This window comes from Pholcus phalangioides, unplaced genomic scaffold (genome assembly GCF_987345545.1).
Source record: "Pholcus phalangioides strain wild (caught in Gottingen) unplaced genomic scaffold, Ppha-v1.0 ptg000015l_1, whole genome shotgun sequence".
In the NCBI taxonomy this organism is placed as follows: Eukaryota; Metazoa; Arthropoda; class Arachnida; order Araneae; family Pholcidae; genus Pholcus; species Pholcus phalangioides.
In genome coordinates, this window is record NW_028301608.1 from 6,099,389 (window position 1) to 6,123,154 (window position 23,766).

The following is a 23,766-nucleotide window of genomic DNA, read 5'->3' on the forward strand; positions in this document are numbered from 1 at the left end:
GCCTTAAAATGTAAACAAATAAAGGAAAAATCAGGACGGCTTTGACTTACTATCAAGAAAAAAATAAATAAATTGATCAAAATTGTGTACATCAACAAAATTACTATGATATCAAAATAAATTATGAGTCGAAATTTCTCGCAAAATTGCATGAGAAGAATTTTCATTTTCTTTTCAAATTTCGTCAGGAAAGTATGTAGTTCAAGTCAGCATCATCACTATCATCATAGTGGTAACATCACGAAAATCCACACGTTTGTGTGATCGCTGTTGTACCGCTAAATTCTCGATTATTTAGCTGTAAAAGATGGCCCAGTGGGATCTGACTACGAAAATCGGAGAATTCCTAGACAGACATCTCGTTTTCCCGTTGTTGGAGTTCCTCACTAATAATGAGGTATGTTAAATACATCTTTGAACTCGCATGGTCTATAAAATACCCGAGCCTCACAGATGTTAACCATGGCCCCGCTCAGTGTATGCATCATTTACATCAGGGTATTCTCAGATTTTTATATCGGTGGCATCTTTTCAAACTTTTTGCGGCATTCCCGCCCGATTTCGAGGTACTTCGATGGCACCTCAAATCGCTGTGACACGTTGGTTGGGAATTACAGCTCTCACAAGGGCAGGATTGACGGTACTAGCCCCCCCCCCCCACCCCGAGGTCCAAATCCTATCATTTTTTGTCATTTTGTGTCTAAATTCACTATTGGTTGGCCTGTCAAAGTTCCCAGTCTGAGGGCCGTGCTGATGGATGTAGGGTCATTGTAGCCCTATTAACTTTAAAAATAATTTTTTTCACCGAAAATATTTCTCGGCACCCTTTAGGAGAAATAAGATTCTATAAGCGATGTTGTGGTGAGTATGGTTTTTTGTCGCCTACAGATTGCCTTGGCAGGCTAAGATTCTATTATTAAAGTTGCATCAAATTCTGTGATTTTTTTTTATTGCCAATTGATTACTCTGGTGTTTTGGTTTTTCAAAATTTTTCATTGGCAACTGATGTTTTCCACGCCAACATGCTATCCTTGTCTATTTTAGCAGAATTTTCATTTCTTAGTGTGACCAAAGTCTTGTTATCGTGTTCGTCACAGTATAATTTTACTGTTTTATTTTTGAATTAAGGCCGTTTACATGTGTTTAGTGATTAAGTGTAGTTAACTAAATTTTTTTTTTAAGTTACCTAGAGCTTTAGAATGTACGCAGATGTTAAGGGTCGCTTACATGGGTTCAGTTTAGTAAACGATTAAGTGGGAAGTGGAAAGTGGAATAGAATCTGTTTTATTTTTTCAGTTAAGTAGGCCTATGTGCCAGTGGGCATGGCCTGGCCTGCCTAGCCTACATCTTTCCATGCTCCTTGGGTATCTTTTTTGAGATCAAAAAATGCTTCATGTTTCTAAGTTCAATATTTACCGAGATATTTGAATTCAAATATCGGAGAAAAGTTGGGAAAGAAAAGCATAAACCCCCAAAGCAGAATGGTTAGTACTGTTCTGCGATGAGCCCTCGGCTGACTGGAAATGTTATGCGGTAAAAATCACCATACATATTAGAGTGTTTTTTGCACTTTTTCTTAAAATTCTTCCAAATTGTTCTGCAGTAGCGGTATTTGTTCTGTCACGTACGGCACAGATTTTGGCACATTCTGCTTTGGGGGCATAAACTAACGGACAAAGCTCCTTTTCCACTCCATTTATGCTGTAGTAAAAATTAAACTTTACGATATCGCAATTAAACTTTCTGATATCTTCTGTAATCTGCTTTCGTACTGTCTTACAAAGTTCTGCATATTCCACTTTTGATTTAGGGTCATTCTTAATCTGAAATTCTCTCTGGTCTTCTTAAGCATCAACTTTTAGGGTAGTGGTTAAAGTTCTGTTCATTGTGGTGACATCTTGTCCATCTTCAGTAGTCTTATATGTAGTATCAAGTCATTCATAGTCAAAATGAAGTATTGTGAGAAAAGGTAAGATAGGGCCCAATAGCTCGGGTCAATAAGACACTTTCCTGCTATATTAAAGGATATTCAGAGATGTCACAGAAAGAGTGCCAAGATGACTGCATAGCACGGTGCTACTAGAAAAAGTGCTCAACACACCAAAGGATTGATGTAGTCACTTTCAGTCTCAGTGATATAAAGAAAATCCCCAAATCTTTTTTGAACTGTAGGTTCTTGCCAAAGAACCGATACGTGCAGAAAGTGATAGTGCTGCAACAAAAATCTCTAAAAAAAAAATTCTCTGAGATTCCCCATTGATATCTGTGAGAAAACTTAGGGTTCAGCAAAATCCTGGTTGAGAAACACTGATGTTAACTAAAGTAGTTACCCTATAACCGAAAACGTTACAATTTATTAAAAATTATAATGTTACTGGAGAAACATTGTATAGTCCTCCAAGCAGCGAGATAAGAGACTTGTCTACATTACATCAGATGATTCTTTCTCTTTTTTTTTAAAGTAAAGCAATTGTTTATTGCAAACGTGTTTGCTTTCACGTTTCACTTCTTCCAGAAAAGAATAGTATCGTCGAACGTGATGTAGCCTAGTCTTTTTCTTGTGCTTGGAAGATTAATATGTAATACAGATACAGAGAAAAGTATGACCATTTTTTTAACTTGGGTAGTTGCCTTTGAGAAAACCCTCATTACAGGTTCATTTTAATGATGGGATGGCCAAACTGAACATAAAAGAAGAAAACAATTATTAGGTATCTTTCTACTGAACTGATTTAGTCTAAACACTGAGAATACTGGACCTTTAAATTCATTTAATTTTGGTTCTGAAATTTTTACTTACTGATGTAGGCTGATCTCAATGTTGGATAATCTTTAAGACAAGTTTTGATGGGAGTCAGGGTCGTAACTAGAGGGGGCAGGCAACTAACTGTCCCGGGCAGCAATTTTAGGTGGAGACAAACAAAACTATCATAAAATTGTTGAATTTTAAAGTTGTGGGAGGGAACAAAAATCATAGTTACGGTCCTGATGTGAGTTATGGCTGAAAGATTAATAACTAATATACGATTATTTCTAATGAATAGAAAATATTTTAGGTCCACCTGGTGATCAAAAATTTTATATTATGTATGTTCAGAGTTGCCAACTGCTATAGATTGTCCATAGTTTATATGGACGGCTGCAACAAACTATGGAGCTACGGGAGACATTCAATACTACGGAAATCTGTTTACAAAAAATCTGGTCTTTGAGTTTCTGTGGCGGTGCTTTACTTATTATTTTTATTATTATTTTAAAAATGTATTGATGTTTACTATAATGCTGAATTCGTACATGCATGTGAACGAGTTGTATTGTGAACGAGAGTGAAGAACTGGCATCCGATCTATTTTGTCTGCGTGCAGAAGGCAATCTTTAAAGCCATGTGTAAACCCGCCGCACCACTTGATGCCCAAACTCCAAAAACCGCAGTAAAGCAAGGTTAAAAAAAAAAAGCCTAAAAACAGGTTTTCAAGTGGTTCTCAGCACAGTGGGTCTGGACACGGCTTCATTTGGGTAGTGTGTGGTCGAGCTTGCAGAACTTGTGTCAGAAAAAATGTTTCGTCATAAGTGCTGTGTAGGAGCTCGGATACGCTGAAAATGAGGAAGGGGGTCTAGGGTTGCTAGATGTCCATATATACAGCCCGCACAGGCGTTGGAATTACATTGAACACTCGTGAATTATTAAGGGCGTCCCGGCGACCTCGGAAAATTGCTTCAGGGGGGGGGGCCATGTGGCCTGAGCCTTCTCGGTTCCAGTGCCAATGAGGTGCTGTATTTAATTAACTTTCAACTTAAATTTTAAAAAAATTAAATTTTTAAGTGATTATTTTTTATTGTACTATGATTATGTTGTCCTAGGGGGTGCCCCACCCCTAGAGTTTCCAAATTCCTGACATTTTTAAGCCATTGAGAACGGGAAATCAATTTCTTGAGCATTCCAAAAATCACTTATTTACACTGGAACCCCATTTATACAACCTCTTCCGTTTATATGACTTTTTTTTTCGGCCGCATTTTCAGTATTAATGTGTTATAACAGAAATTTTTCCGATTTCCCGGGAATTTTTCTTCGGATTTCGGGAACGGGAAATTGCAAAAAATTCCCAAGATTGAGGGGGGGGGGTGGGAATTCTCAAACAGAAACTACCCACCCCCATGGCAAAGCTGAGCATTCATCACTACTGACAAGCTTTAAGCTAATGTTGGCATGTCTGTATATTGCTAAATTTTAATTTGTGAATTTTATAATTTTGTCCATAGATCTATGATGGATCTGAATTATTGAAAGCTCGTCTGGATTTGGCTACTAATACACTGATGTTAGATTACGCCATGGATTTGTGGAAAGAACTTTATGGAGGAAAAGACCCTCCACAAGGTAAATATGGAAATTTTATTTTAAATATAAAAAAAATTTATAAAGTGAAAATATATATGGAGTCAAGGGGGGGGGGGAAGTCACAATTTGCTTATTTTTCGTAAAACAAAACAAATGGGACTATCATCGTTCTTTTCTATTGGTTCTTATTTTAAAATGTGGTTTTTAAGGAGACTATCATTGTTTTATTCCTCCTTACTCATTCTAGATATTGATAGTGTGATAACCTACATAAAATTATCTCGGTAAGGCCAGACACCGTCTAGGGTGAGATATTAATTTTCTTATAAACATAAGAAAACATTTTTTAAGATTGTGGAGATTTTCTCAGCTGTGCTTCTTCAGAACAAAAAGGAAAAGTTGAGACATTTTTCTCCAGCTGAAGTTCTCTCTCTGTTGAGTACAGAATTCACACAGAAAACTCATACTTCCTTGAAATATCTTGCGCACTATATGCTTTGACACTAAATAATAACATACGTTCACAAAAATATAAAGCATCTTTGCTGCTTTTCAAAATAGTTGCAGCAACGAAAACAGGAGAAAGAAAAAAGCATGACCACTTCATTATCGTCTCCAAGCAACAACAAAAAACAGTGTAAAACCAAAACTAATCGCACCACATCCAGACATCTAGATCCTGGGGGTGTGGTGCCATCTAGTAGGAGCAGGAAACGCTTAGAAATATGACAGCTAGTACACCTCATGAACCAACAGATGGCACAGTATAGGTCTCTGCCAACATTATTGTATAAATAAATAAATGGCAACATCAAATCATTTTTGTCATTGGTTTTTCTCCCTGACTCTTCATACGTTAAGTTATTTTAAAATTGTTTTTTATATTTCCTAAAAAAAAGATACAGTAAGATGTTTTGCTATGATGGCAGCTGTTGAATTTGTACGTATTATGAGGTAGAAAGCTTTTACTCCCATCCTCAGATATCAAGGAAACCGATATTTTCTGGATGTTATGCCGAGGTGAACTGTGAAAAAAGTCATCTGGTCTCTGCTGGGACTCGAACCCAGGCCCTCTTGCAAACCGGGCAAGCATGCTATCATCTAAACCACTGGAGACATGACCCTGCCTTTCTTATTTCACGCAATGTTGTGTGAGGTGCCTCATCCACATTAGGGGGCCATTTGCTGAAGTTAAGAGAGACTACTATATAATGCCTCTGCTTCAGCACCTTATGCCACAGTGCATGAAATGAGGAAGGCAGGGTCGTGTTACCAGTGGTGTAGATGTTAGCATGCTTGTCCGGTTTGCAAGAGGGCCAGAGTTCGAGTCCTACTGGAGACCAGATGACTTTTCTTTCTGAGTCCACCTTGGCATAATATCCAGAAAATATCTGTTGTATGATGTTTTGTATCTATATATAAATATGTAATATCTCTATAGTTAGCACAGATGTATGAAAATTTCTTTTGATTGCAGAGTTGATTGATAGGAAGGCAAAGGTTTTGGAGATTTTAAAGGAATGTACTGAAGAAACAGAGTACATCAGAAAGGTTTTCTCTGATGTTTTCAAAGAGAATAGTTCATTGGCACAGCTGGAGAGTGCTAGGTAGGTGCTACTTTAGTTTGACACAAATGAAATTGGTTTAACTTTTATTGCATGCCTTACCTCCTTGTGGGCCAAATATAAATAAAAAACACTTGCTAAATTAATTAAAGCATGTTTGATTTGGGTTGAAGTAATTTCTGCATAGTTATTCATTGCATCAAAATCAGTAATACACAATTCTTTGTTTTTTAGTGCCCATTTTATAGCGTATTTTAAAATAATATACTTTTTGAAATTGCTTCATGGGTCAGATAAAATTCTCAAATGTATGCCAGCGGTTCTCTACCTTTTTGAGAATGCAGCCGGGTAAATTTAAATTAAGACAATAAATAATCGATTGAGAAATTGTTATATTAATTATACTATTTATAATGATTATCAACTAATATTACATTAATTAACTAATTAAAGTGGCAAAATAATTATTTCAGACACCTGTTTAAGATTTGTTATTACATAGACCAGAACTTGATAAATCGAAACAAAAATTTAGGCACGAGTCAAATTTCATGAGCCGAAAATTCTTTTTTCCTGACCAAAATGGTCCAAAATAGCATTCTCTGACTTGTCAGGAACTTAGTATGCAACTCTAAGCCAGCTGACATAATTTCTGAAAATTTTGTGTTGTGTTCAAACACCAATTCCATAAATGAAAAACATTAGGCTCCAATACCAATTTTTTAGTCACCTGGGATTTGGTAAGCCCTGGTATGGACTATTGTCTTACAGTATGATTGATGTTATGGCCCATTGGTTGATGAATGCTAATGTTATTTCTTCGCTTCTTATTCTCAATATTATCCCTCCCTCCATTTAATAACATTTGATGAACAGATATAGCATATATGATTTGAAAATTGCTCTTATTATTTTTTTCTTCCCCTGTTTAGAGATGGCAAAGTATTGTTGGATATACTAGAAAAAAACCATGATGTAAGTAATTGGCTGACCCATGTAAAACATTTTTCTATAGTAATTTCCAAAAAGTGATATCTTCGTTCAATTATTTTTGTACGTCCCTTAGAAAATTTAAGTATTTGGTTTTTTCCCTCAAATATTTAAATCTGTTGGTTTTAGTTATATTGTTATCTACAGTTTATATTGATGTTTCTTTTGTTACATATTTTATGTTTACTGTTAAGTCTATTATCAGAATTTCAAGTTTCAGATTATTTATTCTCATGGTTTTCACATGATTTAGCATTTCAAGTTTTATTGAAAATAGCTTTCATATCAATGAACATGTAGCAACATCTAAACATTATGATGAAATTAGTTGCCCTAAAATTTTAGCCAAATTTTTTAATTAATGTTTTCTACTAATCAAGCCTTTTCCATATACATAATTTTTTTCTTTTTAACTTTCTCAGTTCAAAATTGAGTGCATGGATGCTGTTTTCCATTTTGCGAAAAACCAGTATGAGTGTGGTAACTATTCTGGCTGTGCAGAATATCTCTACCTATGCCAGTTGCTGGTGAGTATTAAGTACTGTACATTTTTCAATGTAAATGAAATATGGTAAATAATATTTTATGAATCTCGCTATATTTTCTCCACCAGCTTCCAACAACAGACAAAAATTACTTGAATTTCTTGTGGGGTAGATTGGCTACCGGAATTCTCATGCAACAATGGGATACTGCTCTTGATGATTTCAATAGACTGAAGGAATTCATCGATAGCAATGTAAGCTTTACCAATGCTAATGATTGCTTGTATCTTAATTTATATTTGTGCATCTTCAGAAATAACAGTTGAATTTTTCATTAAGACTCAAAGATGACCAAAATAACTTCAAACTCACATGAACCCACCTTCCCTGTTTTCCCACTATTGATGATTTTTGTTTGTAACAAACATCATGCATTGTCACTTTTTGGTCAATTAATTTTATAATTATTATCTATCATAAAAATTTTAAATTCATCTAAATACAGGGTGTTTGTAACTAAGCTGATGGTACTAAAAAAAAAGCAATCTATAGCTCAATCTCACAACCGGAATGATACTAATTCTATGGGGGGGGGGGGGGGCTGATGATGACATGAGAGAATTTGTTTTTGAATTCTTACCTATGCTTTATGCAAATTTTTGACTGTGCACTACAACAGCGTCACATTTCAACTATCAGCAAAATTTGTAACTAACAATTTTTTTCACTGAATCCTTCCCATGTTGTCATTAGTCCTCCCACCTGGTATGTTGGTATCATTTCGGTTTTTAGGTTGAACTACAGATGGTTTTGAGTACTGTCAGTTTAAAAAACACCCTATACTATTTTTTAATGCAATTTTTAGTGTTTTTTTACTTAATAGAAATGTACTCTTAAGGGCAATTAATTTTACTGGTCATGTCCACCAATGATTTATATATGTGAATAAATGAACAAAGTAATAAATATTTTGTAGTACATTAATAATTTTGAATTCATATCAATATTTATCGTTGTACTGTTCTTCAGAATTTTTCCGGTTCCGCATCCTCTGCTTCATCTCTAAATGTTCTGCAGCAGCGAACTTGGCTCATCCATTGGAGTTTATTCATATTCTTCAATCACATCAAAGGGCAAGACTTGATAATTGACATGTTTTTATTCCAGCCTCAGTAAGTAGAAACTTTTATTTTGCAGAAATATTACTGCACTGTACATGCACCTTCATAAACATTCCTCTGAGTAATTTCTAATGAATTGTTGTGCATGTTGGAAAGTGTTGAGTGTGTGTGTATATCAAACAAATTTATGATGCCAGTTTTTACAATTGTTACATTGACATGAAAAAGCATGTAAGTTACAGAAAACCTAAAATTATTTTTTTTCGTGGATAAGGTAGTAAGATAAGAACTCATGCTAGTGGTATGGTAAAGCTAGGGTTACTAGATTCAAAAAATGTGAAAGGGGGATGCCTGTGAGCACACTCTTAATAACATCCCTTTTCCCTATTTCCATATCTGATGGCGCCACTATTCTGATTAATAAAACCGGCTACACAATAATTTTTCCTACAGCTAAAAAAACAAAAACTCTGGGAATTTCAATGGCTCTTGGTCAATGTATGTGGGGGAGAAAAAAAACAAACACTCATATCAATTAAGAGATATGTGTTTCAGAGTGGGAAAAAAATTCCTTAAAAAAAAAAGGAAAATAATTCTGAAAAGAGGGAGAGAGGAGGACATCTGTAGCCCTAAGTAAAGCCAGTAAGTCGCTAGAAGTAGTTATAGTTCTCCAAAGAATGACATTAGCATTAAGTGTAAGGGCTATGGCACAGAGCTTTTTGCTTGTCTTGTAAAATTTGATTCTTGTGACTCACATGCTTTCCCATGCCAATGCGACAGTTATTGCAGAACTGAAGATTTCTCTAAAAAATGTGTGTGTGTGGTGGAAACCTTATATTTCATCAGTAAGTAAGATAAATGATGAAAATGTTATAGTCAGTTAGTTATTAGCATAGCTGCCAAGTCTCCCGAATTTTAGCTTCATTCCTCGACCTCTCGAAAAGTTCTTAAATCTCCCGAATTTTCACGAAAATCACAAAAATCCCTAACTGTCCCTAATAATTCCCTACTTCATTTAAAAAAAATCCCCATTTCCAAAAACAATCCTTAAGGAATTTCTTGTGGGGCATGAAGTTTTCGCCTGTTTTTTTTTCTCTTTCGAAATGATGTCACACGTCGTAAATGGGGGAATAGTGAGAAATTTCTTTTTTAAAGGAAGTTTCACAAACCCTCTGATGGTAAGAAGAAAGTTGTTTGTCTTATTGTTCAGGGAAATAGTTTAGCAGCCAATAGTCCTGGATAATAATTGAAGATTATAGTGACGCGCATGTGGTCCAAATTTCTTTTGTTGAAGTTACGTATGTGTGATATAACAAAACATGAATACTGATAAGCGAAAACATTTAATTAATTTTAAAGATACTTATTCCCTGATGAATTTTCTTTCATCAAACGTTCCAGAAAATGGCAGACTTTTCCTTTCTGTACAAGTTGTGTTACGGACATAAACATCGGTCATCATGGAAAGACTGGCATCATCGCCCATGTGAAATGAAAAAAAAACATCAGGCAAGAGTGTCACAAAAAGTCAGTGTTCTTCAAAAATTGGCGCTTCTCCCCCCCCCCCCTTCATCTTCTGATGTTTTTGGGATCATTCACGCAGAATGATCTCTACTTCCCAATCCCCAGTTTGTTCATATTTTTTCTGATTGAACACAATATCTATTTATTTTTTTAGATCACCATTTCAAAGTTTTGGCCCCCAATTTCTCTTGTTTTTGCGTAGGGATTTTATTCCAGAGTTCCATTAAACTTCCAAGTGTGTAAAATCTCTATTTTATTTGGGAAAATCCCTTTTGTATTTATTAGGGGAGTGGGTTTAGCAAAAAACACTGGTCCATGCAAAAATCTCCCTAATTTTCATTTTCAAAAGTTGGCAGCTATGCATTAGGAACTTGACAACTCTGCAAAAATCTTTGATTTTATCTAGAACAGTACCACAAAAGTTACCACTTGCAGCGTCTCTTCTAGTTTCTGAGTTGATTGGGCTGGCTGATGCACTTTTTAAAATACAAAATAAATACTCAACACATAGGTGCTATCAAAAAATCCCAATTCAAAATGTTTCTAAGGGTATTTTCGACCAAGTGCTCACTGAAGCATCCAACAGTATTCTACATACTTGCAAGGTCTTTATCAAGACTACCCCATTCTACAATTAATATTATGCTGGTCTGAGTTTTAAGAACATAGGAAGAACTATTCTGAATTATATAAAGCTAGATTTCAGTTCTTATGTGCAGTGAATGCTATGGTTGAACAAAAATGTTTAAATATAGTTACAGTGTTTAATTTTCAAACATAAATTGTTATTTGTTTTGTAGATGAGGTCTCAGCACATTTTAAATTATAGTGCTATCATGTACATTAGTAATCAAATGCAATATGGAATAGTTCCCCTCCTCCATATAGATTACTAATTATTATCTGAATTTTAACCTTATGGCAGTTTTTTAGTTATGAATGTTTTACGGAAAATAATTGTTTCGGTCTTGAGAAATTTACAAAGCATAGACAATTTTTGTCATCGTGTTGTTTATTTCCGGAGTTAAATTTAACTTTTCTAGCATTCACGTTAGATTAAACAGCCCAATCTTTTTTGCTCTACAAAGTTTATTTTCTCCTGTATTTTTATAATGTAATGGAACCTGTACAAAATGGAATGTCAAGAGAAACTGAAATAATATTCTGATTTAGACAGGTTTCTGTTTTATGAAGGTTTAAGTCAAAGCAATCATCCATCTTTTAATTCTGTTTAAGACATGATTCCGTCTCATGCAGTGTCCATTTTAGACTTGTTTCACTGTATTTTGCTCTAAGTTTTAAGTTTCTGGGGTTTTTTCACATTTATTCTTTTACTTTATTTTTCAGGTATTTAAATGCTATACAGACTACTTGTCCACATATTTTGAGGTATCTTACAGCAGCTGTAATCACTAACAAACAGAGACCTTCAGTGATGAAAGAACTCGTCAAAGTTATTCAACAGGTGAGTTTCTATATATATATATTTATTTATTTATTATGTTTAATAAAACTGCATCACATACATGTATGCATAGTTTTTTTTCCCCTAGATTAGACTTTAGCTATATTGCCTTGAATCTACATTTGGCAGCCCACACAACCGAAAACAAATTACACTTAGTGTCAATTGTCATTTAGTGAGAACAAAAAGAAGCAACCCCTACATGACTGGCAGGGCTTTGTCCTGTAGTCTAGGATGAATCTGAGTGTTTTATTTTATTTCATCACGCTATAGATTTATTCAGCAGGGCAGATTCAAGATATGGGGACCCTGGCAAATGATACTCACCCGTTCCTCGGCATTTTATGGATAATTTATCAAGTTTGATACTGGAACTGGAGGAGACGTGGTAAACTGAATATGTATGAATATTACTACACATAAAAATAATATTACTTCAAAACTGAATGATGAAATATACACACACAGTGTGATACCTTGGCTAACAAAGATAATTCATTCTAGAATTACATTTGTTAACCGAAACGCAATAGGTTTCTACGGGAAAATCATTTAACCATTTCCCATACAAGAATCTGGCGATAAATTTGAAAGTGTGGTTCCACGGTAAAACAACGAAGGAAAGAAAGAAAGAAAAAAAGGGTGGGGAGGAACAGTACAGAGATATATGGATAACAGTATTAGTACAGTACTTTGCTTTTTCGCCCTCATCTTCAAACTTGTTTTGTAGTTTTTTTTACGTTCTATTTCTCACTTCTATGTACAGTATATAATAAAAGGATTAGTTCTAAGAAAGATATATGTGTGTGTGTGGAAAAGGGGAGAGGGGGGAAAAGAGCTGAGGAGAACTGCCACATCATTGTTATCTCAGTTTGCTCGTTATCAGTTGATCGTTATCTTGTTGAGATATCAGGATGGTGGTGCAGAAGGGGAAACACACATACAACTTTGTTTTGTATGGTTGCTATAAGTTTCACTTGTAGGTAAAAAAGAGGTTGAAGAAACAGAAAGCTTGATTGAAGTCATTCCTCTGGCATTTTGACGTAATATTACGTCCCTGATCGTAAAGAGATTAATTCACTCTAGGAACTGTAAAAAATTTCGAAAAGTAAGAAGCATTACAAAGAATTAGAAACTGACTGGAGGCCGAGATAAACTATTTCTCAATCATATGAAGGAGAGCTTGAAGGAACATGGAAAAACGAAACATATTTTTATTTTATGCTATCTATGATATACAGTCGGATTCGTGAGACATAGTGAAAAAAAGTGGGTGAGCTGGTGTGTTATGTGATATAGTCAGCTCATTTCACTGTCACATACATGCAAATAGAAAAGATAAGTTTTTGAAATGTTCAGACTGTTTAGTATTAAGAGTCTTGTCCTAGCCATTGAAACTATTCAAGTCCAAGGTTTTTTCTCCTAGCTTAATCATTCATTTCACATGAAATGGCTCAAAATCTTTCTGAAAGAGAATGAGGTGTATCTCTAAAAAGTGATTCTGAGGTGGAAATAAAATAAATTAATCTGGCTCAAGTGAAAGTTACTCAATGGATTTATTTTGATGATCATGAAAATCTAGCTCATGATGTGGCTGTTTTATGTTAGCGCATGCATCCATATTAACTAAAATTTTATTAGCTGAATCCATATTTGTTAGCCAAAGCAGAAAAAAGGTGAGAAAACTCTTCGTTACCCTAAAATTTGTACGCCAAGGTCATTTCGTGTACATCATTGTACACGAAATATCAGAATATTTTATATTAGATGTAGATATGATGAATTGAAAACCAATTTGGAAACAAATTTTGTTGTTGAAATCTTGTCAGACAACGATAACTCAATTTTATGAATTATGTAACTGTGAATTTGGAGAAGAACTTCAATAAATGATCATCAATGGTATATGTTTTGCATTAAAAAAATTTTTCTTCCTTCCATAGGAGTCATATGCATATCGGGATCCAATTACAGAGTTTGTGGAATGCCTTTATGTGAATTTTGATTTTGATGGAGCTCAAAAGAAGCTTAGAGAATGTGAAGAAGTTCTTAAAACTGACTTTTTCTTGGTTTCTTGTTTGGAAGTATTTATGGAAAATGCTCGTCTTGTCATTTTTGAAACTTTCTGCTGTATCCATCAGTGTATATCTATAGAGTGAGTACAGCTTTTGTTAGTTGTTGGTTTCTGTTAGTTATCAAACTAACTGATAAAATTAGTGATTCGGTGATTAATATTATTTGTATATACAGTCGCCTCTTGCTAATCTGCCACATATCAGACCAGGGTGTGGGTGTGCTGAATTATTTTGGTGCACAGACATACAGTAACATGGTTTCCTCTTCTTCGTTCAAAGAAAACCCTCCTGAAAACACTGGATTAATGCTAGATTATTGAGAGTCTACTATATGTGTAAATCTAATTACATAATAACAGTCCACACTCGACTTTATGAACTGCACATTTTTACGAACAAATCATGTGGTCCCAAACAGTATGTATTCTTTTAAACTGTGGCTCTCAACCTTTGGAAGTCCCCTGACCTGGTTGATTTTTTGTGAGTGGAAGGCCCGGTCAGACACAAGACTAATGAGAAATAAATGAGTAAAAATGAAACGGCAAATCACTCATGGCCCTGTACTGTTACACGGCCCAGCAGTTAAGAAACACTGTTTTTTGACGTCTTTCCCATTTATGAACTGTTTTTCACATCCACACGGATTCATAAAAATGAGTATCAACTGTAGCCGTGAAACCATCAGTCTCCTGAAAGAACTAAAGACATCTATAATACTGAACCTAATTATTCATTCGAGAAAAACACAACCAAACTATGAGAACATTTGCATATTTGGTCCTGCAGCATTATATCTGCTTTTTTTGTGATAATCATGGTTTTTAATTGATTGAGTGACATTAAAGTGGAGGTGAAATCGTGTGTATGTCTCATATAAATGAATCGTAACCAATATTAAAAATTAATTTGTCCTATAAATTGCAGGAGTTTGTTAATAAACATATTTATTAATTATTCCACCCAGAATGCTTGCAGAGAAACTCAACATGACTCCAGAGAAAGCTGAAAAATGGATTGTGAATTTGATAAGGAATGCTCGGTTGGATGCTAAGATTGACTCTCGCCTTGTAAGCCTATGGATAATTTTTTGGATTGTGTTTTATTTTGGCTATGAAAGTTTTATGAATTTAAAATTTTTTTATTACAGCTCAATGTCATGTACAAATTGTGGAATTATACCTGTTATATCATTTATTAATTATTTTACAATGAATTAACACTTGGATCATATTTTTATATTTTGAATTAAAGGGAATAAACTGTATTGATTCTTGTGTTAAAATATTGTTTTTCTGTGGTTTTAGGGTCATGTTGTTATGGGCATAAATACATTATCACCCTACCAGCAGTTGATAGAAAAGACAAAACTTTTGTCATTCCGTGCGCAGGTCATGGTCAGTAATCTGGAAAAGAAAATGACAGCAAATTTACCTGAAAGAGTGAGTATTTATTAAGTTTGTGAAAATTCATTTTTTGTGCTATATTACAGTATTTTTATACAAATAGAAATATGCCACAACAGGCCAAATGCCCAACGAGGTTGCTAAGAAAAGATGCCCAAAAAAATATTGATGTCAGAAAAATATCAAAAATAAACATTCTTAACGTGGATTATATTCTGTAAATTCACTTTTATAATTCACTATTACTTAACCCTAGATAACTAAACTTAAATCAGTGTTACTCAGTAACTAATCAGTAATTAGGTCAGTAGTCTGTTAGACGAATGTGTTATCTAGGGTTAAAAAGAAAACAGTGGAATCACTAAGGGAAAAATAAACATTTAAAAAACTAAGAATTTTATATTTTCTGAGTGTTCATAGAAGCTCATTTAATTAACTAAAGTGGAATTTCGGTTAACGAGCAGTTTGGTTAATAAGCAATTCCCATTATGAGCAAAAATTTTGAGTTTTGTTTATTTATTTGCACGTTATCACAACTGAGCTGATGGTTTTTTTTTCTTTTGCCCACACGCATGTTATGGAATTTTGGATAATATTCTCCCCTAAAGTCTCCGGTAAGCATGCCTCACTTGGAAGATTAACACGTGCGAGTGTGAATATTTACGATATGAAACTAGATGTAGCATTGTAGCCATGCATACATGCGCATGAAATTTTCTTCAAGTTCTACTTAGAGAAAACTGTAGGCTGATTTGCATTACTGAACGTGACTTTGAGGGGGCTAGCTCATGAATAGGAGTCACTACTTGTCGAAGAGATTGTGTGATTGGTGAAGACACGTGGACTAGCGGTGCACGAGGATGGCATTCAAGAACTAGTGGTGAAAAATGTCTTGTAGGGCTGATGGTAGATGAAGTGATGGATCTTTTGTATGCTCTAGCAAAAGTTTATGGACGATGTTTTCTGAGGAAGAGAGAAGTAAGAAGTTTCTCTATCACATAAAATGAGACCAGAGAGATGTTTAGAATGTGGGAATCTGAGCAAAACTCGAACGGTACGAAAGAACCACCCAAATAAAGCTGTAGCAGTGTGCGAGCAATGAATCTGTCCAACGAACACTGCCCATTTCCCAGAAATCCTAAAAAAAAGGAATCAAAGACAATAGTGTCATTGGATAGGCTCTTTTTGAAAGTCATGCAAAAAGGATAAGTTTGCAAACAACAGTTAGTCTGTAAATCTGCCTAAATGATAGTCCTCTCTCTTGTTGTTTAGAGTAAGTTAATTGTCAGTAATGTGTGTAAACATTATCGTTTTGTATGTTTATTTATGGCATTATTTATATTACATATATTTTATTGTATTATGTTTTATTATTCTGATGATATTATTTTATATGATTATTATTGATTGAATGTTGTTTTTATTAGTCATTTTTATGTAAATGAATAATTATGGAACGAATTATGAAAATTTTCATTATTTCCTATGAAAAAGTTTGGTTAGAATAACGAGCACATTGGGGGAAGCAATTAAGCTCGTTAACCGAAGTTCCGCTGTTTCTAGTTGCTATTAAACACTTTTGATTTTTATATGATGTGTTCATATGAAGTAGTACTAAAAGGGGTATCAGAACAAATTTAATGAAGGATGGAAATTCAGTTTCACAAAATCCTTTTTCCCCCTTGCATAATTTAACATTTTTTACATAAATTTTTACATCATTTGAAAATGCTTGTCGACTTGCTGATGTTTGCTAGTGTTTTTTTTCTTTTTTCAATCATGAATTATATCTAATGAAGTTTATGATGGTAGTTGACATTTTCACAATCATAATTTTTGAAAATTAAGCATATATATCAATGGCCCAGTTCAGAAGGCAACAACTCAAAATTCTATGTTTTGAGGCATTTTAAAGATTTACTTTTTGTATAGAACTGAATGGGAATCAACTTAGATTTAATTACAGTAGGGAGCATGAAAGCAGAGTTGGGTGTTGTTTCAGGTTTGCAACATGTAAAGCCAGTTTCCATCGCTCTCATGATGTATATAACCCTCTTTTATGGCTAAATAATAATTTCCTTTGTTCAATAAAAATATGCATTTCAAACCAATAATTAATGGTTACTCTTCTTTTATTTATTTTATTATTTTTTTTTTGTGCTACTGGTGTCTGGAAAAGTGGGGTTTTACTATAATTGAAAAATGTGGCTTATTGCAAATATCCTTGTCCCTTAGCAATGTCCCTGTCTGATTGCAAAATTATCTTTTAATAAAGATTTTATTTTTAAACTTTCTAATCAGCCTGATATTTTTTGTACACTTGTAATGAGCCTATACACTCTTGTAAGCTAATTAATTTAAAATTAGTTGCTAATTATTGATATTGTTTGTTGAAACAGCCCAGTTCCACCTAGGCTCTGTGTATTAAGCCAGATTTTTCAATTAGCCTTCAACATATACAACATATTGATTATTTTTAATACTATCCTCCCATTTCAGATGCCGTACTGGCCAGCTTCAGAGTTCTAATGTGTGGTGTTGTCACCTATGTATACATGAACTGTTCATTGAAGTGACTGTATCAAAATCAGAAGAGCATTTGAATAAAATTCTGTAATTCAAGACCTCAATTTTTTAGTATATGACATAATGTGAACATGTGTGAGCACGTCTTTGATGGGTATAAACATTCTTTTCATTTTTTTGAAATCAATAGGCTTTCTAGATATTATGCAGAGGTGAACACGAATGAAAATTAAAATTTTTTTAAATTAAATTTCAGTATAATAATCCAGAAAGCCATATATCTTAGCCGAGAAAAAAACCAAAAAAACCCACATTTTTTTCATTTTGATGCTTCAAAATGCGGTTATCATATTTGAAAAAAAAATTGTGAACTAAATTCTAGCACATCTTCCTAGCTATACTAAAGTAGATTTTTGTTAATTCTCTGTGAAAAATTGATCAGTAATTTAATTATCAATTCAGCATATTCCCTGGTTTTTGTGCAATCAATAGATGGCAGCACTGGTCCTGAAAAGAGAAATTATTCAGATAACTAGGATTTTAATATTTTTTTTTACTCGGGTTTAGATTATTGGTTATAACTTATGTTGTTGCCTTTTTTTTGTGTGTGGAAACATTACTCTTTGACTTGTTTTAGATCTGAAATGAGTATGAGGAAAATATTTCTTTCCTCCCTCCCAATCTTCTTAAATGTCCATTTTTTCATTTTTTTCTAATGAGACTAATGTCTGAATCAGATTTTTAAAACTTTATTTCTAATTGAAGAGAAGTAGGCAAAAGTGATATAGACAGCAATATTGCTTGATTAAAACGATTTTTAAAAAAAATGAACTGATCAACTTTTGAAAACAAGTATTGCTAATTTTGTACATTGATCTTTTCCTAGCTATAACCAAATATACTCTCATGATTGAAATTACATGAAAAAAGAAGTGAATATGAAAGATATTCTGGGAAGTTTTATTTACTTAAAAAAGCACCTACCATGTGCTTGTGTCATCCCCCCTTCTCAACATTCTTGAGCAGGGTCCTTTAGTCAGGATTTCTATCAGGTCTGATCAGACCAGGACTATTGGTGGTTTCCTGATGTTGATATAGTGAATTTTTAGTTTAAAAGATACAAAGTGGATTCCCAGGCTAGAGACCTGTCAGCCTTTATGTGGCGATGACACATGTTTACGCCATTAAATTATTATTATTTAAGTTTATACCTTTTTAGTTCTGCATATTATACAGAAACATTCGCTATGTGTGTGTGAATTCTGATAGCACTAGGGAAAAGTGCTAGAATATTTTTTATAACCAAATGTCAAAAACGTCATTGGACTTGTACAGGCAATTTGAAAAAGATGTCTTTTTTTGGTATGCTTTGGTGATAGTTGAAGGCAAACGAGCTGTGTACCCTTATGGATTGAAGAAGACCATAGGCTCATTTCGACTAAAGCTGGGTGCACACTGGTTAGACGAGACAGCTTTAGACAAGCTTGGTCGTTGTTCAGGTTGATTTCTATGGTGCAATGCATGCACACCCTTTAGTCAAACAAATTGAAATGTCGTGTCATGCAAATCGATGCAAAACAAAAATGATTAGCTTGTCTGAAGCGGTTTTGTCGTGTCTTACCAGTGTGGCCCAGCCTAAAAAAACGTTCCTGCCCAGGCAGTTGAAATCAACATTCAATGATTATTTCCATATGTTACGAATACAGTCAAGTATTGATAAATCGAATGTGCAATGGCTGATACAAAAGAATTCTAGTTATAGTTAGTTTGACTTATCAGAAATTCTGATTTCAGAGTGGGGCAAAGTAAGATTTTGAAATCTTCACAGTGCTATTTACGAATATTGTATTAGTAAAATATATATGTCAAACTACTTTAGATGAAGAAATTCGAAAAGATAAGTTATTTAAATCGTATTTAATTATTGAATGAGAAGATTTAGAAATAAACTAGACATTCATACTGTGTTATAGAAATGGACGCCTGCATGATATTCGTAATCAATGAAATAAATAAAGTGTATACAAGAGATTATTATTTGTCCTTTTCGTGAGAAAGTCATTTTTTGCAAGCAGACAAACAAATCTGCTGAATTGCTAAATCCTATTGTTAAATACTGAATTCTGTTGCAAAATTATATTGCTAAATGTTTTTTTAATTTCTCATTCACGAAAATTCAAACTTAAGAAGAAAATTTCGAGTTATATAAGGGGAAATTTTAACACTAAAATATGGAAAAAGTTCCGGGGCTGAATGAAAACTTCGAGTTGAACAGATATTCTAGATATTGGAATTCGACTTATCTCACACACACGAATTGACTGTATTCTAGCACCTAAATCTGCTATCTCAATTTTTTTTGACATAATCTTACAACAGGAATTGAACCAGAATTTCTTCATTCCACTTTCATTCTCCTCTGAAGAGATAATTTTTTGCAAGAACATTATACTTTTTTTTATGGGAAAACAAAAATGATTCAATATTTGTATAATGTAAGTGTAAAAAAATAGAGACAACAAATAATGAAACTTTTTATGAGCATTGAAACTATCATTTGAGAATGAAAATACTACAGAATTCAAATTGATAATATATGAATTTGATAAAAATTTCTTTTGAGAAAATTTATAAAATCGTGTGTATGTCAATTTTAAATATGTTAATTAGTAGACAATTGGGATGTTGAATTGCATGCCATGATAACATACTTTTTTTTAACCTAAAATTTTTAGCTCATGTTAAATCATATTCAATTAGAACTATTAAATCATTCCACCCTGTGCGTTCCACTGATAATTTTTATTTCAAATTAGCATGGAGAGCCTTTCATATCAATCCTATAGGTGTATGTATAAGCTTTAATAAAATGAAGTCCCTCCCATCATTCCACAATTTTTTCTTCTCATACCTTTTATTGAGTAGGGGGTCGAGGATGACGCCGCCGCCTTGTATCCACTCTCACGCAGCAAAGGAATTCGAAACGCGTCCCCGTGAATTCCAATTATTTTTGGCTCTCACACACACTCCTCTTTTTTTTCTTTTAAAATAAAACAAAAAATGAAGCGGAGTAGCTAGTAATAACGGGCAATGCGTCATACGTGAGTGGAATACACAGGAATGTATATACATCTTTGAGTTTACTACAGTTAACTTGGTGAAGGCGTCAAATATGAGCCATTATAATAATATCACCAAGGAAATCCCCTTTTATATATACATATATATATATCCATTTTTTTCCATAGAAACAGTCTGCCAGTCTGTCTGTCAGCTTGTCCTTCCATTGAGTCCATCATTAGCCTGCTTCCCTTCTCCTCTGAGAGTGTGTATGTAGTAGTGAGTCGTTGTCGTCACACGTGAGTCAGTCATCACAGACTAGAGTAGAGCGAGATTCACGTTTCTGCCAGATAGTGACCTATTTTCTATTATTGGACCATTGCCACACGACTTGTGCCTATTTAGTTAAACGGTTAAAAGTATTTTTTTCTTCCCTCCCCCCGCTTTCCCCAACCAGACAGTACAGCGGTGCATCGACGAATAATTAAAAGGTTAAATAAAAGAGAGTTGAAATTGGAGCAGTGGAGGTAAAACGCCGATGAATAGCCCAAAAAATAATAATAGAAAGAGAAAAACTTTCACCTGCTTACTTGGACTGGTTGGAAATAATTTCCTGTTGAATAATTTTTGTTTTTTCTTTCTATGTCAATTCTAATGATCGATTTCAATCTAATAACCCGAGGCTTTGTTTTAGATACGTCAATAATGGATGTAAGGGGACAGTTGTCCCCCTCTGGATAGGAGGGTCTAGGTTAGAGAGCAATGTAAGCATGTGTAATGCTTTCTATGACTTTTCCGCGTCGGTTTTTAATGGAGATAAAATGATATTCAATATATGGGTGTTGCATGGGGTAAAATAAAGTCCTCAACAATATTCAAGTGAAAGACGTGGAGGTCCTAAATCTTCTAAAAAACGTATGTTCAAGCAAATCACCAGGACCAGATAATATCTATCCCAGGGTCCTCAGGGAATGTGCTAATGAATTGTTGGGGCAGTCGCGCACAGATATACAGGAGTAGTGTTGCTGAGGGTATCGTGCCAAGGGATTGGAAATTTGCTAATGTTATTCCAATATTTAAGAAGGATAGTAGAGAAGCTGTGTCCAGTTATCATCCTTTGAGTTTGACGAGCTCCCTCTGGAAAATTTTGGAAATCATTATCAAAAGGCGGTTTGTGAAGTGGGATAGACGAGAATAATGTATTGTCGGATAATCAGAATGGGTACAGGAAGGGGGAAGTCATGTGTAACTAACCTCCTTTGCTTCTATGATCACGTGACGAAGACTTTGGGTAAGGGACAAAATGTAGATGTTGTTTACCTTGATTTCCAGAAGGCATTCGATCGGGTCCAACATAGTACTCTTGAAGCGTTTATGCGAGATTGGGATTGGAGGCAACTTGCTGAATTGGATAGAATCATGGTTAAGAGATAGGTCACAACGAGTTATGGTGAAGGGGAATTCTCTGGTTGGACAGGCGTCACGAGTGGAGTTCCTCAATGAAGTGTCCTTGGCCCCATACTTTTTTCACTTTTTATCGATAAACTCGATCAGGGTATCGTTGGGACTGCTAGCAAATTCGCAGATGACGAAGTTAATGCGGGTAATTGGGAATCAAAGCGATAGGGAGTTATTTCAGACCAAACAGGATTGCAGCCTGCGCAAATGAATGAAGCATGGCGTTTAGCGTAGACAGTGAATGATAGCTCATTTTGGTTCGAACAACCCACGGTTCTCTTACGAGTTGAATGGTGTCAGTGTTTCTCAACCACCGGGCTGCGGCCCCAACACTAGCCACACCGAGCCGTGAATGATTCGTAGTTTCATTTTTCCCATTAATTTATCGTTAGTGTGTATCACCGGGCCTTTCACTTACACAAAATAGATTTACCGGGCCGCGGGCTTCTAAGGATTGAGAACCTCTGCTCTAGGTCACTCCCATGCTCACACACCCTCTAAGTCAGTCCTTTAGCCGCTCACTGACCTGTTATCTCGCTTTCTTAAAAAAAAAAAAAAATAGAAAGCGGTCATTCAAGTATTACGTCAGCATCGCGGGGGGGGGGGTTTCCCGGATTTGCTGACTTTTGATGACAGGGGGGGGGGGGGTTTGAAGGTTGCTTACGTCATCAACCACCCTTTTTGAAGATATGAAATATTCTAAGCTGCTGACAAGGGGGGGAGTCAAAAATGGCTAAATATATGCTTACGTAATACTTGAATGGCCCCAAAACGCTTTTGTTCATTCATATACTTGCAAACTCTCTAGATCAGTGTGTCTCAACTGTCGGGCCCTGAGTGTGAGTGATTAGCCGTTTCATTTTTTTCCTCATTTATTTTTCGTTGGTCGCGTGTGTGCTTGACCGGGCTTTCGATTCACAAAAATGAATGAAACCGGGCCGCGGGCTTGAAAAGGTTGAGAACCACTGCTCTAGGTCACTCAATAACCTAGTCACCCCAACCCCTACTTTCTTTAGGCAGAGACAGATTTATGGTTTTACATCTGTTAGGTACACAAATTTAGCCGCCTTTCTCCATTCCAATTTTCGTTCCTCAAATTTGCCGCTCCTCCGCTTGGGTTATATCTCGCTAATCCCCTAACCCCTATAAATACGGCACTGATGACTACGAAGAATATACGTATTAATCTGATTTTCATATCTCCAGTGCCCTGAGTCGTAGGCAAATTAGAAAACAGCGAACAAAACAGGAAAGTGCACGCGATGACAGCAGCTTCATCGGGTAAGGGGAAAAAAAAACCATATTTATAACTAACGAGGTGATTTTTGTTGGTGCCGCCGCCGCCAAATTCGCTTACGCATGCAGAACATGTTCTCGCAGATCATGATGATGATCATCATATCTAACTGAAGAGCTATTTTTTCCTCGCTTGTGATCCGAAAAATTTTTCCTGTAATAGAGGGCGCCCGTGCGTTTATTTTGTACCTATTTTTTTATTCCCCTCCCACCACAACCCCAGTAGCGATTTTCTAACAGCAATTATTCACAGTCTGGAGAAGTTGCTTCTGAAGGTGCCGCTTCTTGTTTTTTTTTATTTTTTCATTTCTTTTCCCACCACCTGCTGGATTGACTGAGAATTCCGGTCATAATCGAGGGACGAAACTCAAACACAATTCAAAAAGTCATCGCTCTGCGTCAGTGTTTCTCTACCTTTCTTAAAACAAGGACCAGTAAAATGTCTGAAACGATTTG

At 35.0% G+C, this 23,766-nt stretch overlaps 1 protein-coding gene across 1 annotated transcript; it reads left to right on the forward strand.

The window, feature by feature from the left end:
• The first annotated feature begins 27 nt into the window (after window positions 1-27).
• eIF3e (eukaryotic translation initiation factor 3 subunit e) lies at window positions 28-17,600 on the forward strand. The gene is made up of 12 exons (XM_089242696.1): window positions 28-397; window positions 4,264-4,381; window positions 5,820-5,949; window positions 6,840-6,882; window positions 7,320-7,424; window positions 7,511-7,636; window positions 8,412-8,554; window positions 11,375-11,492; window positions 13,436-13,647; window positions 14,532-14,634; window positions 14,872-15,006; window positions 17,470-17,600. Exons 1-12 carry the CDS (start codon window positions 308-310, stop codon window positions 17,497-17,499), a joined length of 1,353 nt encoding a protein of 450 aa, XP_089098822.1. The 5' UTR covers window positions 28-307; the 3' UTR covers window positions 17,500-17,600.
• The last annotated feature ends 6,166 nt before the right edge of the window (window positions 17,601-23,766 follow it).

Excerpts from the sequence above, each read along its gene's own strand:
- eIF3e (XM_089242696.1), top strand. The coding sequence starts at position 308 with ATGGCCCAGTGGGATCTGACTACGAAAATCGGAGAATTCCTAGACAGA. Across the intron at positions 14,635-14,871 it reads CTAAGATTGACTCTCGCCTT|GGTCATGTTGTTATGGGCAT; the intron begins GTAAGCCTATGG and ends CTGTGGTTTTAG. Across the intron at positions 15,007-17,469 it reads CAGCAAATTTACCTGAAAGA|ATGCCGTACTGGCCAGCTTC; the intron begins GTGAGTATTTAT and ends CTCCCATTTCAG.